Below are 25,862 nucleotides of genomic sequence, written 5' to 3'. Positions count from 1 at the left end.
TATCACAAAGTAACTACTGCTCTGTGACACAGCCAAGGTCAAGTGGAGACAGCGTATGTCAGCGCTGCCTGAGCAGGAGCAGTCTTTGAGAAAGAAACCCCAGGTCTTTGTGGCTACGAGTTTCAGAGTCTTTACAAGGAAGCTTCTTTGAATTTAAGATTCAAACAACCCTTTCAGAGAGACCACAGGTTCTGGCTCAGATCTATGAATCGAGGTTATAACACTGGTTGCAAGTCTCAGTCAGGGGTATCACCTCTAGTTTGAGACCATAGTAAGTTCCTAGCCAGCCAGAGCTACAGAGTAACACCCCTGTCTCAAAAACAAAAATAAACAAAAAGAAAAAAAATAACATGAATGAGAAAAATATCCTGCAAAAAAAAAATGTCTTTTCTGGAGGTTTAAAAATAACGTACTTGGATTCTTGGTATTTTATTTGGGAAACAGTGTTCTTCAGCTCTGTTGAACTATTAAGCCAGTCCTAGAGTACACTGAGTAGCAAATACACTTGTCCCATGACAAATGGGACAAGCTGGAAAGAGAACTCTCTATTGTCAAGGTGAAGTAAGAAATGGCTTACAAGTCAGGAGCATTCTAGACTGAGCTAATCCATCTAGAAGAAGGAAGTGGTGTCACTAAAAATTGCCACATTCCCAGGACAGTTTGGTGACATTTAATTCTTGCAATGCCCCATATTTCTGTTTGCTGATCATTCTGGAGATGGTTCTTCTTTGTAGTAGGGTGTTTCCATGACAACTCAATAAGAATTCTCTGAACCTTTGAGGCCTGTGCTTACCGACCTGAATGATGAGAGTTTATGAGCTTGCAAGGAAGCTATGCTTTTTTTTTCAGCTTTTGTTTAGTATTTGTATCTACCTCATTTTCATATCACAATGTGCAGTTACTATAGGTAGAAAGAGAAGATGTTTGACATCAGTGTTTTACAACCTCATTCATTATATCACTAGAAAGAAAAGATTATAAATATCACAATCATCTTGCTAAAAATAATTTTAAGCAGCCACATCTACATATTTCTGAATATTTTGAGTGGTACAGATGTCTATGTGTTTATATAATAAAGTATATTTATTTTTTCATGTTATTTAATTTCATAAGCAATGTTTGAAAACTGGTATGTGTGAGCTGACTATGAAGGCAAATAGGCAATATGAATTAGAAATGAATGTATGTTTCTTTTGATTAAAAATATGCATATATATCAATTTTGTAAACTCTGTCCTGCCACCCACCCCCAAACTCTGAGCAGCCTTGTATTAAACTTCATGTCATTGACTAGGCTAAAGTGTTCATTTGGAAAGGTTACTTTAAAAGAATTCTGAATCAGAAGTGATGATGAATTTGATAAACAAAAATTCGTGAGGCTTTAACACCATGTTGGGTAGCTCTCTCTTTTCTAATAATGTTGTCCTGATTTATTGAGTTTCAACTATGAAACTGGAATGCTCTGTTTACTGAATTTGAAACTAATGGTATAACATACCCAGAAGACAAAAAAAAAAAAAAAAAAAAAAAGATGATTAGAAGAGATGATTCTGAGACAAACCACTAATGTGTACACACAGGATTACACCTGGGTCTCTGCCCAGACAGCTGCAAAAGAAGGCATCCGTTTGGCACTTCTTTTGTTTGCTTACCTTCAATCTGCTTCAGAAAGTATTTATTATTAAAGAAAAATAAATATAATAGCAATGAAGGTGGAAGGTCCAAGACAGCCATCCCTTTGCAAAAATGTATATCCAGGTGATAATGCCTCATCCCACCTTCCGTTTTATCCTTTCGTATATAGTTCTTACACAGCACATATCCAAAATAAGGGAGAGGAGATCCTTGTATGAGATAGATGTTTATAAAGATGTGACATGAAATAGCATTGCAAAGTAGGTGATGATAGCCTTAGCACCTTGTTGAGGATTCTGTGTTGATGCCAGCCTTTTTGCTATCCTATGAGGGGGACTACTGTTACACCACATCGCATGCTGCTATAATCTGCTTTAGTGACAAGACCTCTCATGTGCCTACTCTATTGAGAGACATAAAGCAGGTTATGTTCAATGAATTATGAGACTTTTGGTAGGAGATGCCTAAAATTCAAATTATCATCCAACCTGAACAATACTGAGCTGATTCTGATGTGGTACATTTAAACTGGACAAAAGAAAATCCTAAATTATTGGTGCTATTGGCAATTTCCTATAACCAGCAGTTACAGAAAGGTCATGTGACAGCCTTAAGGTAGGCAATGCCAAAACAACCCTCTCATTCATGTTAAAGATACATTTTTGGCCAGAGTTGGATGATCACGTAAGATCTCAACTTTGAAAAAACAATTGTTAAATATAAAAATGTAAGTGATATTTTTACTAAAATAAGCATATTGCTAGCACTTTTAAAAATGAAATATACATACTACCTATTTGTTTTGAGGCAACATCTTGCTATCGCCTAGGCTGGCCTTGAACCTCTGTCTTGCTCAACCTGAGCTGGATACATTTTTTTGGATTTTTTTTTTTAATCAAAATACTGTGACCTATGAAATCACATTTTCACTAAATTCAGTATAGATTAAGACTATAAAACGCCCCTGTCTGGAGTGTTCAGAGCCATCAGAATGTGTGTCTGCATTTACTTATTGAAGAGAAAACAACCGACTAGATTTGTTTTATGTTTATGGTGACTGTGCCTACATCACATCTTTTGCGAGCTATTTCATCACATCTTCTGTCAGCCAGGTCAGGGTGGCTTAGCAATTTTCTATTCTATGTATTTAGGTCTGAGGATGGGAGGTTGAGCACAGATAGGAAGAGAGGTGTTCCACTCTCAGGGGAGTTGCCTGACACAGGAGTTGTCTCTCTATGAGGAAAGGGATGAAAACCCTGGAATGTGGAGGGGGCAGCAGGGGTTGCACCCAAGAGTAATTGGCTGGGAGGGGAATCCTGGGCATTAGCAAGGGCTTATCCAACCTGAACAATACTGACAAATCTCCAAGGAACGTGAAGGAGTAAAGAACATGACCTTGTTCCCTTCCAAATAAAAGCCATTCATTTCCCAGCAAATACTTCCAAGGTGCCTACTTCGGGCTGGGTCCTGTTATAGTTACAACAGACACAGCAAGGAGCAAATCAGAGCTGTGCATAGGAAATGACAAAGGGAAATTTTAGCATAAAATGGAGAAAGCCAAACTCATGTAATCAAAGATCGGACACACCCTTTGCTGGCAGCTCCACCAGTTAAAACTCAAAGGACAATCTGCTACTAGAACCCACAGCCTCACCGTTCCCGATGATGTTCACTCAATAAATAAAAATCACCAATCGGAGTACATGTGAAGTTGTCCAATCATTTTTAAATAGACACCCAACACTGTGGGAACAGAAACTTCAAAAATGTCTTTATTTGTTCATTTCTTTGTTTGTTTGTTTGTTTTTAAAGCCCTGTCCTAGAATCTACACACATTTTACCCCAAATGTGGTTATTTGGTCTGAGGCCCACAGTCTATGGAGGACAGGGCTTTCTGCCTCCTCCTTGTTGGAACTGTGATCTAAGGGCACATTTCCCCTTAGTTATTTAATGGAGGCCAATAAAAAGTCCTGGAATGTGTGGATCGAGCACTGTCTTCTCTGTGTCTTACCGTCCCCCTTGAAGTGGGATTATTGTTGTGAACAGCCTTAAAACCAAACTTCCTTTTCTAGAAGTTTATAAAATAGAAATTGGCAGCTGAAATACATGTGTGCAGTTGGTAGTAAGCAAGATAACGCACATCCACCATTCCTGTCTAGATCTGCAGCCCATGGCTCCTCTGTGAAACCATTATGCCTTGATCCACAGCCCGACAACATTCTACAATGAGGGAAATAGTCTGTTCTCCTATTTTCCAATATGGAAGTCACTAGTAACATGTCATCAACACTAGTCACATAAAGTGGGCCTAGTGGCACAGACCTATAATCCCTGCAACTAGGCCTTTTGAGGAAGTAGAATCCAAGCCTTGGTCTGCTCTACCAAATACATCAGCCTGGGCAGCTTTGCCACAGTCTATCCCAAAAGTTTTTTTCAAAGGATTAAAAAACAGTTAGGGGTATATACAGCTCATTTGTAAGACATCACTAGCAGGGACCAGCCCTGAAACTCTATGCCCATACCACTCAAAACAAAACCCTAAACACTTATAATATAAATCAGAGGCAGGAAGTTACATTTTTAAGGGTATTAACTTATAAACCTATTAACCATAGTCACCCTAAATTTTACGCAACTTCCTGTAGCTGGTGACTACCAGATGGACAATCTGGAAGCAGTATATATTTAACAATTATAGTAACAAATATAGTTACAAACTAGCCAAAAAGCAAATTTAACAAAGTAAACTTGAAGACAACTCCTGTGTCAGTGCTGAGAGGTCCCTGTGTAGGATATCCCCCAACAAGCCCTTCTGGTGTTTTGTGCTTTGTTTTACAAAATGTCAGCAGGCCACAGCTGGGCATGAGAGAAAAGCAAGATAGTGTAAAGACAGACTATCAGAACCAGCTGTCCTGGAAGACTAACTCCAGCTTTTCATTGTAAAAGCAGCTGTTAAAACAAACTCCTCTCCTTCCTTGTCTCAGAGTTCAAGTTCATAGTGGCGGTCAGTTCACTTAAGGAGAGAGATGTTTACGTGTGCAGTGGGTTGGAAGGGCAAGACCTGAATAATGCCCTTAGGGAGAGGGGGAAAATGGAGAGCACCAGGTAGCCACCTGGTAGAATCTGGAATTGCAAGAGATCATTGTCTCTTTGAAGGGAAAGCTTTAGGGAGACAGCTTTTCATATTCACTGAACCCAGTAGGTGACACTGGGCAGATTAGCTTTGCAGGACTCCATTTCAAAGACACTTCAGAAGACTTCAGAGCTGTGGTGATCTCTCCTTCTTCACCTTCATTGTTGTCCTTGGCCTTTGCAAACCTCATCATCCTCTGTAGAGTTAAGAAAACCTGGATGGGTCCATTCAGTCATGCCTCAAACTAAAGACCCCACCACACCCCTGCGCGTGCATGCATTCGAGCAAACGCACACACACAAAGGGTTGAAATACACGCAAAAGCATTCCCTGCAAATTGACCCGATGAAGCTACCAATTCTCTTTCTGAAGGTGGACTATGACCAAGTACTTACCAGTCTTACACTCCTCAGATCATCTAAGCTTTAGAACCAAGATTCAAGTAATTTCCACCCCTAAGCCACTTCCAAAACATCTCAGACCTAAATAAATGAACCAAATAAAAAAGAATCAAAACCAGTCATTCAGAATTGACCTGATGTCTTGATTGATCAGGAAGATGAAATGATCCTGGCCTGTGTCTAGGCAAGGGGAAGCTGACCCTGGACGTTGTAAGGCTCTAAAGGAAGAGACAAGGGGGTGTTAATATTGGTGGTTGGGCACTCTAGATGACGAGGTAACAGGGATCATGCATTTTATATATATATTTGAAATTTTACAAAAATGTTATCCTTAAACACTTATTTAAATAAATATGTTTAGATTGCATTTTCCTTCACAGGAGAGAAAAGAGCAGATCTGGGTTTATTTCAAACCTTTGAATTTTTGGATAAGCTTCAGGGAGCTATTTGTAATCCCACTTTGGCCCTGCAATGACAGTGATGGGGGCTATTGCCCCCTCCCACCCAGGATAGAATCTGCCTATCTTAGTTTTCTCTTTCCTGTTCTCTCTCTGTCTGCACGGTTCCCACTGCCCTGTGTAATTTAAATAAAAGGCCTCTGGGTGTCTGAAAATTGTGCCTTTTATGCCTCCCTTCCCCAAGGAAATCCCAGCTTCCTTTCAATACAGTCCCTGCTCTCAAATTCTAATAAATAACACGACCCTGCCTTTAACCAACCCCTGCCCAAAGTCTACACTTGGAAAACAAAAGAATTTTTCCAAAACTGTGTGCTGTTTGTTTTCTTTGAACTTAGTCCAAACCCCTCGCCCAGCCAGCTTACCTATTTCTGCAGCTCTGTATGCAGGACACTGATGAAGCCATGTCCCCTTCTTCACGGTTGTCTTTGAATCAGCTCTGACCTATCTAAGAACCCCTGATGTGGCCAGTGACCAGCTGGTGTCAGGGAGGAGCACTGTCCCCTAGAGCTTGTTGCTGTAATTGAAATCCTGTGAAATGTGGTGCAAGGGATATCATGTCCCACATAGCACATTTTTTATAGAGCAAGGCTCCCAACTTTCCCTAACTTTGCAAAAGTGAAATCCACATGAGTCTACAACTTCCATTTATCAGGAAGGTTGTGTGCCCCGCCCCCTCAATGTCCATTCAAATCAAGACAGTTCCAGGAACTTGAAGGACTTTCCTAGAACCTTAGGATAAATTAGTAATTCTCACTTGTGGGCAATTTTATCCCTCAATGAACCTTTAATCAGTCTGGAGATACTTCCGGTAGTAACTTCTGTGAGTGGAGGATCTCCAGGCATCAGTTAAAAAGGAGGATGCTATTAGTCAGCAAAGACAGGATAGCCCAACAGAATTTTACCTCACCCAGTATCTCAAAAGATGCTAAAGTTGAAAGGTCTAGTTTAAATGGAGTCATTCCCATTGAAAGGGTGTGACATTGCTGTTAAATACAATTCTGAGATTCTAGGATGCCTTCCGTATCTGTCAACTCCCAACAAGGTCTACAAAGATAAGCTGAAAGCAGTAGGCTCCAGAAAGTAGATTGTCTAGCCAGACTGTGAATTCAAAAACCAACAAGGAGTGTCACTTATCCCAGAGGTGGGGAGCACTGGGTGGGGGTGGGGTAATGAAAATGTGTACTGATGTGGCCCAGTATGGTGAGATGAATTTTACATCGACATTCTGGCTTGATTGATGACCTTTATAAACAAAATAGCGATGGTGTAGATAGGAATAGTTCTCATTGTCTCAGGACATTGGATATAGTTCCTATTTGATTCTTGTGAATGAGATGTTTCATCAGTGGTAGAACTCTGCCCCTATGTAAGAGTCCAACAGCCACTAACAACTGGTGGGCCTGAGTGTCACATTTGAATATGTAGGTTCTGATTGGGAAGTTTATTCAAAAGTAAAATGAATTCTGGTGAGCATTTGTCTGGGAAATGGGAAGCACAGTTCTGATTAGAAACTAAGATCATAGTACAATCTCTATATCACAAACAAGTATGAATCACACTTTCTGAAACATGACACTTGGGACCATAGAACTCCATTCTGTGTAGCATCCTTCTGGGCATTGTAGCAGGCTTCCCAGCTTCCTTGGCCTCTACTCACCCAGTGCCTATAGCATACCCTTACATTGTGATAATTGAAAATGTCTTCAGACATCACCGAATGACAGGCGGGGTGAGGATGGAGAAATAAGATGCCCTTTAAGTTTATTGATTTCCGCCCTGAAGAATTTGGCTTTTCATATTTTTATGAGCATAGGGTCAGTGACCCTCAACATTTCCAAAATATATTTGATACCAAATCTTTACTTTTAGGCCAAGAAAGTCTTTGAAGTTTTACAATTATTCTCTTTCTCTTCTCTGGGGAGAGAAAGGTTGTTTTGTGTAGTTTTCACTAAATTGTGACCTTGGGACATTGGTTATTTCTTTGTTGGTTTGTTTTTTTCTTTTTTAACACATTGGAGGAAACTATTCATGGTACCAGCTCTCCCAGGTGTATTGATTTGGCTCTCCTGTACGTGACTTTCTGGGAAAGAAAGTGTCTGAGTTCCAGTCCTCCAGACCAACATTTTTTTTCTCTTTGCAAATCATCACTACCTTAGCCGATGGCAAATTGTTTATCTGTCTATCAGTTACAAGCTTCATGACACAAATACTGACAAATATTCTCAGAATGGAAGGTCTGAGGTCATGCAGGCAGAGAACATTGTAGACGATATATCTCTTGGACCCAAAAGGAAAAATATCAATCTTATATCTTTTCTTTTAATGAACTAATAAACATGACTAAAATTCTAGACTCTCAAAGGCCTACAGTTCAACACTGTATCTTGACATTGTTAACTGCATACCTCATACTTAATAATTGTACAAATGTATTACAAAAATATCAGAGGGAGTGGAGAGCCAGCTCTGTGGTAAAGAGCACTTGCTGCCTTCAGAGAACCTGAGTTTTGTTCCCAGCACTCAAATCAGGCAACTCACAACTTCCTGTAACTCCAGCCTTGGGCGATTCAACACCCATGTAGTCTCCATGGTTACCTGCAAAGAGGTGGCACAAATTTACAAAAACATACATACACATAGACAAAAATCTAAAATTTTCATGAAAGTAATCACACATACACACACACACACACATACACACTCATGCACAATTCCCCTATGTTTTAAGTTTAATTTGCACTTTAGTGTTGGGCCACAATTCACCTCTGTTCTCAGCCACATGGGGCCCAAAGTCTGTGTATGAAAACCCTGCCCAAGTGGTGCTGGAGCTGTGATGCCATCTACTTGGTAAGTAGGGAAAAGCAAATGAAATAAACCCGAGAGACTGTCATTAGTCTAAGAAATCATATAGTGGGACTTAGCATTTAGTGTGTAATGAAGCAATGGACCTCCCCCAACTCCCCCTGCCCAGATTTAAACTAGGTGATGGAAGACTGCAGAAAACCTTACCGAAAGTGGGACATTTGCACTTGGCTCTCCATGAGATAATGGGTACTATTTTCTATAATTAAATTGAACCTTAAGTTATTAACAGACTAACTATCTCAAAGGCTTTTTAAATTAAAGCTAAAGCAGCTTAGTGGGTAAAATGCCTAGCTTGTATAGAGCCCTGGGCTCCAATCCTGATATATATGAACTGGCCAGAGTGGCACATTCCTATAACCTCAACAATCATGAGGTAAACACAGGAGGATCAAGGGCTTAAGGCTATCCTCAGCTACATAGGAAGCTAAAGGTTTAAATAGTTTTAAACATTAGAATTTTGACCTTAATACACATAACCTTGCCAATAATTCTAGGTTAAGGATCTAACATGTGCAGATTTTCCCTAAAAAAATACAAGCTTGACTTAAGTACAGTTCTGAACAGTCTTCAGTTGGTGGCTCATTGGCTGTCTTACACTTCTGGACTTGACACACTCAGTACCCATCTATAGTTGGCTAGATGGTTTTGACTGGGATGGAGAAATAATAGCTAAGACATGCAATTTTTTTTGGCTCTGTGCTATGGGCCATGGTCCAGATCATGTGTGTTATACTCACTGCTGACAATCCTCATGTAATCCTGCAGAATGCATCTCCTTATCTCCATTGTGCAGGTAGGGAGACTGGGCATCAGACAGTTAAGGAAGGTTTTTGTTTGTTTGTTTGTTTGTTTGTTTGTTTTTTGTTAGAAAGCTTTGGATGCATATCTGATAGAGTTTTGAGCTGACTCCAATCTTTTGAAAGTTCCATTAGAACAGCACCACTTGCTCAGACGAAATGGTTCTGCCCTACCTCTGCTTCTGAAAATTGCTTGCGTCTGAGTCCTTGAGATCTGAATGTTCTCCAAGAATATTTTAGCCAGGACCTGCTTTTCTTCATACTTCTCACCAGTTGTAGGAGCTGAACATTTGTATTGTTTGAACTGGATTTTTTTTTTTTGAAGCTATCTAGGCACCTTGGAAATTGGATTTAGACACTTAGCACTCTCTGAGTTTGAAATGGCTCTGGGTTTCCCCTGGCTGTTAGCAACACCTGTAGGGTGGGGTTTCCAATGTCTGTCAGGACAGGTCCTGTGAACTAAGAAGGCCTGTCTTTCTGGACATGGCCGGATCCTAACATCTGGAGATGTTAGGCACAATAGCTAGGCACACTACTGGCAGCTTATCAGGAGCTGCTAGACACAAACCTCAGATTCACACCACACAATTCAATTACAAAATCTTGGGCTCCCCGTTGGCTTCCTAGTCTCGCATAAGCTTATATCTGTTCACAATGAAAAGGTGCTTTTTAAAAGGTCAGTGTTAAACAGGGACATACTGTCTTGGGATGATAGTATGACTCCCATGTGGGAGTTTGCAGATTTTTTTCACATAGGTTTTTAGTCAGAATGGAAATAGAAATTACCTGGCCCTGATAGGCTTCCTTGCCTGACAGACTGGCTTTCTTCCTTCTCTTCTTCCTCATCCTCCTCTCCCTTTTTCCTCTCCTCCTCAGGGAGATAATCTTATATATCCCAGACAGGCCTTGAGCTCTCTCAATGGGACCAAAAGTTCCATTACCACAATACTTTTATGTGATGTTGTGTATCAAGTATGGGATTTCATACATACTGGAAGAGCTCTCTGCCAATGAACGTCTACCCATAGACTTGTTCATCAGATATCTTTGCATTATATACATTTCTACCTGGAAAACAAAAGTCAATCAAAAGTGGCACTTCTGTGTAGAAGGTATGGAACAGTGAGCATGCGTGGTGATCAGCCATCAGCAGTTAGAGATGAACTCTTTCTTAATTCTTTTCCTCCTTCCTTCCCTCCTTCCTTTCTTTCTTCCTTTCTGTCTTTCTGACTTTCTTCTTGAGTACCATTGTTGTTTGATACAGGGTCTCATTATGTAGCCCTTGAACTTGCAATGCTCATCCTGTCTGCGCTTTCTGAACACTGGGATCATAGGCATGTGCCACCATGTTCAGCTAGAGCTGAACTTTCCGTGTCTGTCTAGCAGAGTATTTCGAGTTTCTGCCTTTTACTGTTTGTTTGATGTTCCAATCTCAGATGAGCTTTCTCTTAGCTGTCTTTTATACAGTATCCAGCTATATAATTGTGAATTAGCATTAAAGTACAAGGGTAACTAGTCAGTTGGGGTTAATGGACATAGAAGATTGGAGAGAAAATTCGTCATTTATTTGTCCTTAAAATAAGCTGAGCATTATGGGAAACGTGGACTTGTTGCTTCACTGTTCTTGTGGGATAAATGGCTGTTAGCAATACTATAGCATGTACTCATTGGTGTGTTATATAATTATTTGTACATTTTCCATACATCAGACATGGTTTTAGTCTCTAGGGATTGAACAGAACACACGTGCATGCACATTCTCTCTCTCTCTCTCTCTCTCTCTCTCTCTCTCTCTCTCTCTCTCTCTCTCTCTCTCTCTTTCCCCCTTCCCTCCCCCAAAGCTTATGAAGTGTGTATTCTTGGGAGTAAGGGAAGCCTATTAATAACAACAAAATAAAGAAGGGAATAGTGATTTTTGAAAGAAGGTGATAAAAATGTGTAGGTAAAACTATATTCTTGGGGGGGAAATAGTACTTGCCATGGAAGAGTGAATGGAAACATGGGTTATAAGGAGATTTGAGGAAGTATCTGACAATCTTCTTCTGAACAAAGATAAGGGGTAATGTAAATGGCAAACAAGTAGCATCCAGAAACAGGATGTTTCTGGAGGCAGGGGTGTGCTGCATTTAGGCAGGGGAAACTGAAATAGAGGAGGAGACAGGATACAGGAGCTACAGAGGGAACGAGAGTCACGGAGACAAATTGTGGTGTGGGCAGAGAGAGGCAAGGGTTAGATCACTGAGAGAGATAAGAAGCCCCTAGGGTAGGATGGGGTGGGTTGAACAGGAACACAAGTTTATTTTAAAAGGGTGACTCTGGCTTCTGAATTCAGGGAAGGAAGCAGGGGTACCCCCTTTCTAGGAAGACATTGTGAAAACTACAATGAGGGCAACAGTAGCTTGGAGAACTGTGCTTACAGGAAAGATGATGAGGTGCCGGGGTTCCTGAGAAATTCTTGAGGTAGAGCTAAAGGATTAGCTGAGAGTTGGGATATAGGATGCAATGGAAACAATGAAGTCAAATGACTTCAGGTTTTATGGACTAGGAAAACGGAAGGACAGCATTCCTGTTGTTTAAAATAGAACTGCCTATAGGAGGAACAGATGTGTGGAGAGAAAAGAGAGCTTCTGTTGGGAACCTAGTCATCTGGGATACACACCGGCTGTAATTTCACATCCCTGCTGAACACCAATGCAAGTAGATGTGGCAGTGTTTTGAGTGTCTTTAGTTAGACAACAGAGGGAAGTATGGCACTTACCAAACCGTATTATTCTTCCTTAGTCTCTGGATACCATCTTCAATAAATCTTAGCACCGTTCAGGAATAATTTAAATTTGTAAAACAAAACAAAAAACATTAAACATAGGTCTAGTCCTTGCCTTAGTCCCGCCATTTATTTTGTGAAATGTCTGTTTTCATTGCTTCTCCTCTCGTCTTTTCTCAGTGGCATTTTTTGAACCTTTTTTTTTTTATTTAACTGAAATGTGGGCAGAAGGAGAAGATAAGAAAAGAGATGAAGGATTTGAATGAAGCATGTTGAAAGGGATTGGAGAGCAAGTTGATCTCTCAGTAGAGCAATGTGAAGTTGGATGAGCATCTGATTCAATGACCTTTTGCCCATCTGTTCAGACACGGGGTATCTGCAAACAGACTCAAATAGCATAGTGGATTAGTATTAGAACCCAATACGAATGCTGCTTGCTTACCTAGACAGCTTCCTAAAATGTAGGGGATTTTTCAGTTTTCCCTTAGTATCTTGGGTTGGGGGGCAGTTCCAGAAGCCCCCCATTCCCTTACTGGAGTCTCCAGGCTTTGTAGATGGAGAAGTTCAGTTCCTTTGTAAGAAATAGTGTACCATTTTTATACAACCTATGCATGTCTTCCTTAATACTATAAATAAATGTAAATGCTCTACAAATATTTCTGTGCTATTTAGAGAACAATAAGAAAAAAAAAAGTCTCTACATGTTATGTGCAGGCACAATTCCACCCCCCAAGATATTTTTGATCCAAGGTTGGTTGCATCTGTGGACTCCAATGTGCTCTATTTTACAGCTGTTTTGTATAAATAAAGATGCTCCCATTACACCAAGGTTATGGAGAAAGGGCCAGACAGACCAAGAAAGCAGTGTGTATTAGAGTAGACAAGGAAAGGCACACTGCTTCTATGTCCTTTAGATGACTGATTGGTACTTGGCCTGAGAGGTTCAGCAGGCACACACTAGAGTCTAGAGACAAATTGATGAATTGCTTTCCTACAGAAGCATTCCTAGTTGTGACTGAAGCTTCCCAGACCTTGGATACTAACATAGGTCACACCAAGTTGGACCGCCGAGGCTTTACAGCTACTAACTGACAAACATCTTCAGATTGCCTTGATGCCACCAGAGTTTCAAGACATTTTGGTTACCGTTCCCACCAACATTATAGCTTATATATATATTATATATTATAGCATATATACTAACTTAGACATTTCTTAGTTTTCCTCCTTCCAGGCATGTGTGTGTGGGGGGGGCGGGGTATACAGGAGCATGGGTGTGCATATTCAAATATGCATGAGTATGTGTGCATGCACATGTTCCTGCACAGATGTGGGCATGTGCAGAGCCCCAAGTCTCTTGCCATTGTCCTCTACCTTCTTCATTGAGTTGGGAGTCTCATAGTTGAACCCAGAATTTTCCAATACAGCAAGTATTGGCTAGCCAGCTTGCCTTAGGGGACCTCTGTCTCCTCTTTCTGAGCTCTACAATTATAGGTGGGCCACCATGCCCAACTAACATTTACAAGCATGCTAGGGATTCAAATACCAGTTCTCATGTTTGTAACACAAGAGTTTTAACCACTGAGCCATTTTCCAAGTCCATTTTTCAAACACTTCTTTACTTACCTCTGTAACATGAAAATTAGGGATTTTGGAGCCTGTGTCTCACCCACTACCCTCTTCTTCCAGCTACTTTCATAAACACTTTTATGGCAGGCAGAATGGGTCCTTACACCATCCTCATCCCTTTCCTGAAAAACACCAACAGTTTATAAATAGCCTAGTGGGTAACCTTTAGAAGGACAGAAGAGCCACAGAAGGGAGCAGTGGCCTTGGGCAGTCACAAGGTACATTAAGAAGAATCAGACCTGACGATGGGATATGCCTCATACTGCCTAAGCATTATTTAGCCAGCATGGAATTCATCAGATACCAAATTTGCAGATTTTCATGGTTTTTGTGTCTCTCTTGATGAGGAGAAAAACTGTAACAATCACATTCTTGCAGAATCATATGTATACCTGTTTGAATTTTCACAGATTGTCTGAGTTCATGTACTGGTGTTATTAGTTCTAAAATACATTTCTCCCTGTAGCATGAACTATTTATACAGTAAGGGTGAGAGAGAGAATCTAGAGAGCCCCGTGTCTCATAGTTCTTAGTGGGGGCTTGTTGGGCTGAAGGCACCAGCACTTGGCTTCAATACTGGCAGATGTTTTGAAGTATAGCCCAGTAGTTGACATATGAATCATAGTTCCTTTCCTTAGATCTTTTAGCATTTAGCATGCCCAGAGCAGTGGGGTAGAATGAGGCTAAGAACAGAGAGATGGCCCAGTGCCCCATCCAGCTGAGATGATTGTGACCACCACATCAGCTTTCTTCTGAACTGTTGCCTGGCAACCTCATGCTTTCTGGGATCCTTTTCATACTAATAAATGTCAGGGTGGTCCTAGACATAAATAGCCATCAAGCAAGCTCATTGACACTGGCTTTACCCCCTGAAATCACAGCTCTTATTTCCTACTGAAATTCTCTTTTCCTGTTCCATAGTTTGGTTCTTGACCAGGGGATGTGACTACTTGCATGTGAGCAGAGCATAGAAGGGAGTGAGTATGTATTTAGTGGTAGTTGTTTCTGATGCTAATTATATACCTAGGATACTTGAAGTAGTCACATCCTGAAATCCAGGAAAGAGCAGACGTGTTGATGGAGGTGAGAAGGATAAGCAAGAGTGTTGAGCAGAAAAGATGCATGGCACTCAAGTATGGTGCCCATCTTTTCTTACTTCGGTGAAAAAAGTCCATATTAAATAGAGGATAATCTAGAGAAGAGCAGAGGGTGTTAGTAAAAGTGACTTCAGCACACATGTCTGCTCTGCAGTTTTCTCTGCACTCTTTAGAAAAGAAAAGCTTCACTGGCATGCACTGGAATGTTGCCAAAGCCCTATCTTCACCAGTCAGTCGTTCCTAGAATGTTCATCTTAGGGTACATAAGTTGACAAATATTTTCTTTAAAAATGCTACCTCTTTGAGGGTTAGATTTGGAGACGTGCTAGAAGACACCATTGGATAGAAAACCATTGTAGTGATAGAAAATCCATGTTATTTTTATGTTGTCTGTCCAAAATATCTCCTTGAGTTGCCACATAACTGCATTGCTCAGATTGTCTTATCTTAACAGAGAACACATCTAAGCCAAGAGAAGTTATGTGTCCCCAGCAGTACAGTGTTAAGATAGAAGTTATGATTCAAACCCTCGGTTGCATGTTGAAGCAAAGTGAATCACTTGCAAACAGCTCTTCTTCTCTTTTTATCTCCCATGAACATCTATCTCTTGGACTCTCTTTACTGGCTTCATGGGCCTTCTCTTACTAGAAGTCCCTCAAAAGTCAGAAGAGCATAATATCTGCTTGAATTCACTCTTTTCTGCCCTTTAGGCTAGCTATAGATGACATGCCCAACTGGTAAAGCCAAGAGTGGATGCCTGGGTTATCCATGACTCTGGACAGCATGTAGAACCCTTAGAACCTCCAGTGTAACTGCTGCCAAATGATTTCCTCCCCTGGTGATCAAAACTATATGTGTGGCTTTCTTTGTGCATGACCTTAAGCATGTCATGTAGTATCTTCTCAAGCCTTTAGCCTGAAATTAATAGGTAGACTGGATAATCCTTGTGATAGCTCACAATTCAAATATTTGAGAAATTGACCCTCTGTGAATTGATAGCCCATCACTTATAGTCTCCAGCCTTCTCTCTATAATTATGCCAAGATCCATTCATCAGTCAATAAAAATGGTAATTCACTGCAGGACATTAGGCAGGCCCCACAGGGTTAATATACCTCAATAATGGCAAAGAGAGAAGCTGGGTGTGTTTTCAGCTAAGAGGCAATGTGAGCTTTTATTTATGTGATTGTATCTATTCCTTACAATGCCTTCCCTTTCCAAAGTGTGGAAGATGCTGTAAAAAGGTATTGATATCAGAACTATTAGCATTGCCTAGCCTCTCTTCCTCTTAGGAGGCTGAATGATTAGAGGACTCTGAAAGAGTCTTACAAGGCATTTTTCTGTGGCCCTTGCTTCTAGGTATTCTCATAGGTAGGTAGAGGTGAACGTTACCCGGCTTACCCAGCTCCTTATCTAGTCTAAGGATTAACATGCTGATCATGGAGATGTACTTAAAACCTAACTCTGCTGTTTCCCAGTTTTGTCACCCTAGGTAAGTGATGTCACTCTTAGGCTCTCAGCTTCTTCCTTTATATAAAGGGCTCCTAATTATACACAAGCCACATGTTTCTTTGGAATTAAAGGAGAGAAGCTAATGTATTTTAACCCAGTGTCTTGTTCATATTAACAACTAATTAAGAGATGCCTAATCTAGTGGTTAGTAATTATGGTCAAAGGTTATCTTTGGGTAGCCTTTTTTGAATCTTCATTTATATAAGTTTAGTTCAGCACTAGAAACGAGAGATTCTGAGGGGCTCTTTATAAATATAAAGCTTAAGGTGTAGCTTATGGTGCTATTCTATGATGGCTATAGCTTATGTGGCTTATTTCATAAATAAGTTCTGACCAGGTATAGTGTACAGAGAAACAAATAAATATACGTTAACTGGAGCTACCATCTTCCACATGGTTCTCTAGGCTCACCATTCATCAGTATTTGAAACTGTGACCCCCAACATCTCTAGCCTGGTATTTATGTTGTGCTTCATAGTAGAACAAAAGCTGTAAGCAGTTGTCCTTTTGCCTTCCCCAGTGTTGTGACACGTACGCCCTGTTCATTTCATGTGTCCCTGTACTGGCAAAGACATGCCTGAGCCTTGCAAATGGCCTTGCATCCTCTCTAATGGCATATTTTCTGGGTGACATTTAACTTTTATTTTGTTAAAGGCAAAATGAAAGGAGATTTAAGAAAAGCTTCTTATTTTAATGTGATGATTTAGATATTATTTGCAAATTCTATAGAATCAGAAGAGAAAGACTTTGAGAATAATGCAGTTTCTAAACAGAACTCTATCCACCTACCTCAGTATGATGTTAGCCATCTGACTGCCACAATCAGAAGAATCTCATGTTTTTGCTAATAGGCCGTGGTACATGACATTCTCTTGGTCTTTCAATCCTTCTTATTTTCTACCTGCAAGTAATCAATCCTGAGTTTAGAGATATATGCTAGTTGGTCAGGATCTCTCAGTACACATTTCACATAGGCGCAACCTCATCTGTTGAGATTCATCTAGGCAGACACTAGACAAGGGCTAAAATCTTGAACCACCCACTAACTCACATCTTTCAGACATCTGGTACAGTTCAACCAGTCCTGGTCCACAGTCTTCCAGAGCTAGAAGCTTCAAGCCCCACCCAGGTGCTTCCTACTAGCCATATTCCATGAGCACACCTGACCCCCACCCTCCTCTTCTTACCTCCACATTCCCCTCTTCTTTTTTAAGAGTTCTTTGTGATGAACTTGCCAAGTCTATACAGAACTCCATCATTACAGAGATGTCCATATCCTCAGCAGTGCCACAGTCCAGAGCACTCATTCACTCTCGCTATTGAATCCTTCTCCATCAGACATGTACACCAGGGTTGTTTGCAGACTTCTTGATGGTTAAAAGGAAACATGACCTTTAGCACAAGTGAAAAGACAAGTGCCAGGATCCTCCAAGACCAGGGCCACCAGACCCATATCCATCCTCATGCAGAGAGCTACTTCTCTAGAGAGCCTAAGACTTTGGGGAGAAACTAAGAATGCACTGCCTTCATCTTGAGTTTCATTCCCACCAGCTGAGTTGAAATGCAGGGATCTCACATTTTTAGACGTTAGTGAGTGGAAAACGCCAGCACTTCTGACCACAGCCCAGCTTCCAGCATGCCCTTTGAGTGGCCTCCCAGAAACAAAAGCCTGAAATCTCAGGCATTCGGACTGGCTGGCCTTGGTGTTTCTAAGTATCAAGCAGTGATAATGCTGTTTGGAGTCTTGCTCAAAATTGGGGTGGGGGTTGGGGTAAGAAAGAATTGGTCTCTTAACAACGTTGAGTCATTTCCCAAGAGAAAAAGCCAGTATTCCTGGCAAGCTAGGAGGCTATTTCGGCTGCAAATGTAAGGAATTAAATGTTCCCAGGAGCAAGAACTTTGAAATACGTAGCCAATAAATAACAAGTACTAGATGACGTACTAAGTATAAACTACTGTGTGTTGGTGACGCAGGATGTAAATGCCATCTTTTGCTCGGGAAAAGGTGAAAATGATCAGACAGAACTTTCCCTCGGAATGTAAGAGCTGGAACCTGTGTTTATTTGATTATCAGAGTGACAACTTCTTTATGAAGTCGTACTAGCCCCATTAGTGAGCCTGGTAGATTTGAGTATTTCTCCGAACAGCTGATTTTCTTCCATGGTAATTTAGAAAACAATGAATGAAGAGTGTTTTGCTGTCAGATGAGATTCCGTGAGGATTTCCAAATCACTTTGAGATCTTAATAATTCCATGCAACTAACATGTGTGGTGGGTGAATCATGCCAAAGTAGCATTTTTTTTCTTTCACCACATCTATTCAAGCCCCATCCAAAGCAAATGTGCATGGAGATGAATGGGGGCAGCTAATCTATATATTGAAGTCATCATTATATTTAGAACTTAGTTTGTTCTAAATATCACTGGCTCATTGGCAATGATGATAGTGGCAAACCTTGCATGAGTCATTGACAGCAAAATTCTCAATTGTTTTTTTTTTCACTGCATTGTCATTGTTCCCAGGAGAAGTATATCTTACTTGTATTGCAGCAGCATATGTGAAACACAATTCAAGGCATTGTGGTTGCAGATAGCATGACTTATCTCAAGTAACAGTACTTACCTCTATTATCAAAGTGTATTGGGAGGTTGGGATAGCTAAACTATACAAGCTTTCGGGATGATAACCTCTTAGGGCAGTGTCTGACACATAGTGAATGTAAGAACATTGAGGCTTTTCTAATCCCGACTCTATCGATCATTACCAACGTTCAGACCCTGTCTTCTAATGACCCTGGCAGATTATTAACTCTCATGAACTCTCTTTTCCCGCTTCACATGGAGGAAAAGCTTGTTTGTACAGCTTGCACACTGAAATGGCTATTCGTAAGGATGTACTCGCACTAATTTCACCCATGTTTATTTGATGAGCATTAAAAAACTAGTTTTTTAAAAAAAAACTCTAGTCAAGCAAATGTTACTACCTACTATTCATATGCTTTCTATCAGACTCATTTCCTCCAAACAAAAACACCCTTGACTCTCAGTGGTATTTTTCCTCCCAGTGTATACCATCTCTAAAATGGTAGCAAATATTATCACCATCTGTTCAGCTGCCCAAACCAGAAATCTGAATGTCATCTTTTGCCCTCTTCTCTTTATGCTACAGTTAACCCATAAAGGAACTATCATTTGTATTAAAAAAAAAAAAAAAAAAAAAAAAAAAACCAGATACAGTCCTAACCTATCAACTTTGGCCACCCAAACCTTCTATACCAGTGGTTCCCAACCATCCTAATGCTGTGACCCTTTCATACAGTTCCTCGTGTTGTGATGATCCCAACGATAACATTATTTTGGTTGCTACTTCATTACTGTAATTTTGGTACTGCTGTGAATCCTAATGTAAATATATGATATGTGACCCCTGCAAAAGGGTCAGTCAAGCCACAAAAGGATCATGACCCACAGGTTAAGAACTTCTATTCTATATAGTCATCTGAGCCACCACCACCGTGGCTCTTGCCAACACAAATATGGCAGCTTCCTTTGTGGTTTCTTTTATTTCCACTGACCCTGTATTCATACCTAGTACTTGGCTCCATAGTCAGCATAGAATTTTCAAAACAAAAATTAGACTATTTCTTAGCCCGAATTAAGTCTCCTCTAAGATTTTCCATCATGTGCCAAATATAATTCAGTCTCATTTTTATGACCTTCAGGCTTGCCTGGTGTGGCCGCGTGGACCACCTCAGGGAGCCCTATTAGAATCACTCCAGCTATTTGTTCTTCAGTGAATCCCCATAGGCAGTGTATTTATTTTTGTCATCACTTGAGCGATATTAATTTCCATGACTGGTCTCTCTGCTCTCTGAGGTCAAGGGTTATGTCAATTTTATTATCACTGTGTCTCCAGTGTGTCCTATAATTTCTATCACATGGCACATACACAATAGGCGTTCTGTTCATTAAGCAAATGAACTTATCCTGAATTGTAATTATGACTTCATATTTTCTTATTGAAGTAACACTTTTAAAATGATCAATTGATCGCTTACAATAGAGATTATCTTTGTGCAAGTCATTAGCTATTCTCAGAGACTAAAGGTCTAAAGAACTTTATAACAAAAAACCTTAGAAAACTATATTCAGTATTCTACATGTACCCAAACACTGTAGGTTAATTGTTGCAGTTTTTGTTTAAATATAGACATTCCAACTAGGCTTCCTCCTTTCAAACTGTAAAATATTAAGATTTCCATAATGGCTACTCCAAATCATATATTCATGAATATTTCACATCTTAAAGTAAAAAGTTAAAGCCAAATGTTCTAACATGCATATTTTAAATTCTCTACCAGCTCCAGTTGAAAATTTTATAATGGTTTGTTTTTTAACAGAAAAACATTTTTGGCACATTTATGAATGGTATAACTTTGAGGATGTCTGGTAATAATGATAAAATTAGTATTGGGCTCCTTGTTTTACACAGAGATGTTTGTCTATTAGACATACAGGGACATGTTGGTAATTTACACCAAAAAATAACAAAGTTACTGGAGGGGGTGGGGATAAGAGATGTGAAATCAAGAGAAATGTAATGTGAAATTTATTTTCATTGAGACTTTGCCTTTTATTCTCCATTCTTAAATTTACTCCCCTCTAGAAAACAAGACAATTATATTGGGAAATAAAATGTCTAAAGATCTGAGCCATCAGTTTATGATGGTCGTGTAAAGACTCATAATTGCTAATGAAGCTGCGGATGTTGAATGTCTCAGTGCGTCGGTTGGGGCCAGCCTCTTGCCTGTTCTACAGGAAGCTGTCACATCAAGTTCTTGTCCAGACTCCATGGGCACTTTGATTCCTAAACCTTTCTGAGAAACCTAATCTGAAATCAAAGTCAGGTTTCCTAGATGTGGTCAGACAGGGTCACATTTAAAACAGTCCAGTGAACCCACAGATCAAAGTTGAAAGGTAATGCCTCCCTCCTGAAGTTGGCACAGACTCACCCACCAGCTAACCTTTTCAGATTTTTTTTTTTTCCTTGCCTCTTTCACCTCTTTCCAATGGGCTGGGAAAATGAGAGCTTTTTCCTTTAAAGAGATAGATGGAGAGTTTCCTTAAATACGGTCTTGAAAAAGTTGAGCACAGTCATATGAAAATGTCCTTTATACCAGTCAGTGAATCGGGGGATATTTCAATGAAGATGCATTTTACTGTTTGGCAGCAGGACTTCTCTCAGTGCAAAGGCGGTAGTAATTTCAGAATCAAGAAGCAGTTTTCAGGTTAAACTGTCAGGATCTTCCCATGCATCTGTATAAAGCAACACACCACAGGGCTGCTGTCATTAATGCTATAATGCATGAGCTTTTTTTTTTTCTATTACCACCTTTCTTCCCTGCAAAGCTTTGAGTTATTCTCCAGAATAGCACTGGGTAATGGTAACCCTCATAAGACTTGATCTTATCCTCACATTACACATTTTCTTTCTTTCTTCCTTTTTTTTTTTTAAAAATCAAAGTCACTGTGATTAAAACAACAACAACAACAACAACAACAACCTTGCCGTTGCTTTATATTGCAGTGTTCTGTCTCTTGTGGTCGAGGGCATAAACATCGAAATGTTTACTGCTTGGCAAAAGATGGAAGCCATTTAGAGAGTGATAACTGTAAGCACCTTCCTAAACCACATGGGCACAGAAGGTGCCGAGGAGGACGGTGTCCCAGATGGAAGGCTGGCGCATGGAGTCAGGTGAGCAACGCTTCTCTCCCCACTGCTTCCTTCTCTCCAGCCTCGGGCCTCACACCAGCATGTTCTCTCTGTCTCTCTGCACTGTTCTCATTTTACAAACAGGAGGACTCTTCACCAGGCAGGCTGGGTGGCCTCGGACAAGTGACCTCAGTCACCAGAGCGTTGGTGCAGTTGTGAGGCTGAGTCTCATATGGGGATAGGCAGCGGATGTCTAATACAGAGTAGCTTTTTGTATGTGGCTGCTGGCCTTACTTCATCATTCGCACTTACAAAGGCTTAGCTTAGAGTGCACTGGGAAGAGCTGTTGTCACCTGAAGGAAACTGAGGCTCACTTTACCTTGGAAATTCCTATCACAAAGAGTACCTAACAGAGATGACTTAGGGCAAAGGAGGATATTTTGAATTTCCAACTCAGGGGATACTGGTTTGGTCTACAGCAGGGAAGGCTTGGCACCTGGCGCAGCGTGAGCTGTAGGCCAGCAATCTGGGGCACAGCTGTTCAAATCTTGCAGGTCAGGAAGGTGAGAGACAGAGCTAAATGCAAGCAGGACCAATCCATAACCCTCAAAGGCAACCCCCAATGACCTATCTCCACTAGTTATAACTCCGCCCCCCACAGTGCTACCATCTGCAAATTAGGATGAACCTGTGAGACATTTCGCCTTCAAACCCTAACAATTGTCAATATGAAATGCTGGCTAATATCTCTCTGCCCATTTGCTTCTTCACAACTGAGATGGGGAACCTGAAGGAGAGCTGTCTGCCATTTGGTAGCTGTGGAACACGGGATGGTTTGTTTGACCTTCCTGGGCCTAGTTCATGCGGTTCTTAGGGGGATTTAATGTAGTGATGAATGCCAAGTGCTTTGCTGGTGGGAAGGAGCCGGGGGAGTCGAATCTGAAGTTGAGTCTCAAGTAATATTTTGTTTGGATGTGGGTGATGTATGCTTTAGATGGGGAAGAGAAGAGGATCCCCAGGACACCAATTGCAGTCTCTTGTTGAACCTGCAAAAGCAACTTTAGAAGCTTGACCAACTGAAGTCATTCGTTATGTCCTTAGAGTCGGTCTCCCGGAACCCTACTGCTTGTATGGTTCTCTCGCCGTGGTTTAAGGTGCTTGCTTGAAAGTAGTGAGGTTCGATTTCTTTTTAAAACATTCTGTTCTTAATGCTGAAGATCAGATTCAGCAGGAGGTAGCCTGTCTTCTCCTTCTCCCAGGCTGTGGTGAGCCATGCCAATGTCTCCCAAGGACCAGTGAAAACAAGGCTTAGGGTTCATGGCCTCCGGAAGATTCTTCCAGCTCTGGACACAGCCATGTTCACACCAGGAGAGCTGAGGATTTTCCACTTTAATATTCCAGAGGAAAATCCCTCTAGAATCAGAATGCTGCTTAGATGTCCCGGCTGACATTGCTGTCCCCGGCACCCCTGTTTTACTTTACAGAAGAGTATGGAGCAGGGCATCATTCCCCAGCACAATGGCCTGTCCCTCTTGGGCCTTGTGTCATAAAGAAACATCTGGGATTTGCTCTGATGGCTTTAATTTGGCAATCAAAGAATGTGTGCTCTGCCTTCCCCTGGCTTCTGTCGGGATTGTGTTCAAGGCACTCTGTCAGACTTGTCATCTTCTCTAATGGTTTCTAAGTGACCATTATCACCTCTTAACTTCCAGTCCTTTTGTTTTTGGAGCTATTCAGTTCATGCAAAGCCTGCAGCTAACATTATTTAAGATGCCACACTAATTAGGTTGTCCTCTTGTAGACTTTCATGCTCTGTTACTCTTCGCCATGGTCCTTGGCCTTTTCTTATCTATTTATCTAATAGATTATTTAATCCCCCCCAAGAATATTAAGCTCAAAGCATGTAAACGTCTTAAAGACCAATTTATCCACTGAAGAGATGCATAAAAGAGTCGTTTGCTCTTTATTGGGAGACATGAGCTGAGTTTTATTACAATATCCAGGAGAAGCCTAAAATTGCTTATAAAGCTAGGATGTTAGGTCTAAAGCCTGTTTTGTTTGTTTCTTTCTTTCTGTTTTGCAAACATAGATTATTATCAAAACAACTCCGTAGGGGGGGAAAAAAAGCACACCTGTTCAAAAACAAGTTACTCAGAATTTATTGGCAGGGATAAATTGTGAAAGGAGGCAAGACATGAAAATCACTTGATGGAGAAAGAAGGTCTGCGGACTTGAGGACCATCAGCTCACTAAGTAGCTGGTGGTAAACAAGAATATTCCTAAGGCCATGAGAGTGAGCAAAAGAAATAAATGCTCACTTGCAATAATATTTAAATTTTATATCTGACCTCTCTATTGTCTGCTATATTCCAGTCATCTTCCAGATATAAAAAATAATTAGTATGATTTTTTTTGTCTTGTCAACATGTCTGATGATACTAGGATGCATTGAATGTTGTCATATGATTCTGCCATCCTTAATAATCTCTCCCCAAAATGGAGTGTTTTGTGATGTAACGTGGATGTTTCATTTCTGGATCCTTTGAAATCTTGAAGCTGTAAAGGAAATTCACTTTTAAAAAAAAATCCTCAGTAAAGTCTTAAAGGATTTCTTTTTCCCTCAAACATTCATGTTCAATTTGTTTGGATGATTTTGATCAAGAGCTAAGGGATGCCGATGAAATTTTAAGACAAAAATCACCACTGGGTTCTTCAAGAGCTAAGGGATGCTGATGAAATTTTAAGACAAAAATCACCACTGGGTTCTTCATTTAGCCCGATGCTATGAAGGCTCCATAGTCTCCTGGGCCCAAAGCCTTGTAAGGTACAGTTAGCTAGGATTATGCTGATCTTCTAGAAAGCCTCCGCCCCTAAAATGATCAGAAAAAAAAAAACCCACATTGGGTTGAAAAGATACTTCTTTACTCATTGGTTCTTAGTTCTGTCCATCAGTTCATTCCTCACTCCTGAGGCACACTGCCCATTGTCTCAATTTACAACCCATGGGCGGGGTCAGGACAGGCCTTACAAACCATTGACTTTACTTCCTTACTGATGTAACATGTAATAGAATTTGTAAAGCCATGATGTCTCAGATTCAAAAGATTTCGTTTTTAAGTGATCTCTGTTGCAAACATAGAAATGAAACTGGCCAATTGCCCTCTGGATTTCCCCGTCGTTCTTGGTGTTGAAGGAAAGCCACTGATTGTGGTGGTGCTTGCTGCAAGAGGCTTGTCAAGTGTTTTCTGGAGAGAGTGGGAAATGTGTAGCTTGTGCCCTTTGAGACCTTAAGGGGATGGTCCTAGGAGTGGTGATGACAAACAGTTGCTTTAGTACTTTCTGGTCTCCTGGTTATTTGGGTTTTATTTGATGAACATTGATGGTGCATGGTTTGAAAATAAACTTCTCACTCCAACTTTTGCTGGCATAGTATAAAACATTGCCTCACAGTAGTACCATGTTTGAAAACTGGGAGTCAAGTTTTAATCTAATCCATAATGACTTTGCCACATAGCCTTGCCAAATTTGATTTTGATTCAGATTTTGTGCTTTGTCTTTCCCTGAGCTTAGGTAATTGTCTTTGTTCTTCACTGTAGTTATGGAGTGTCTATTGGAAAGGTTTGTTAGAAAACAAAAAATTATTTTATAGAAGATGCTTAGCACACAACTAATCACTCAACTGTGAGGTAATTTTGTATCCCATGAGACAATTAGCAATGTCTGGAGATGGAGTTGTCATATCTTGTGCCGAGGAACCCATAGCTGGGGTCGTGGAGACAAAGGAAGAACACATCCAAACTTCTATAGTGCTTATGACATCCCTACAACAAAGAAGCACTTGGCTGAGACTTTTGT

At 40.6% G+C, this 25,862-nt stretch overlaps 1 protein-coding gene across 3 annotated transcripts in view; it reads left to right on the top strand.

Annotated features, from left to right (window-relative positions):
• Positions 1-25,862, top strand: part of Adamts9 (ADAM metallopeptidase with thrombospondin type 1 motif 9) — a 171,390-nt gene that overhangs the window by 98,440 nt on the left and 47,088 nt on the right. For 2 of the 3 annotated variants that reach the window (XM_052174353.1, XM_052174352.1), the window contains exon 29: positions 21,882-22,049. The exons of the other annotated variant lie outside the window; for it this stretch is intronic. In XM_052174353.1, coding sequence (XP_052030313.1) covers positions 21,882-22,049 — 168 coding nt within the window. The remainder of the gene's footprint in view (positions 1-21,881; positions 22,050-25,862) is intronic. 3 annotated transcript variants of the gene reach the window in all.

This window comes from Apodemus sylvaticus, chromosome 2, assembly GCF_947179515.1.
Source record: "Apodemus sylvaticus chromosome 2, mApoSyl1.1, whole genome shotgun sequence".
Taxonomy (NCBI): Eukaryota; Metazoa; Chordata; class Mammalia; order Rodentia; family Muridae; genus Apodemus; species Apodemus sylvaticus.
Note: the sequence above shows the minus strand (reverse complement) of the source record. Positions and strands in the feature narration are given on the sequence as shown.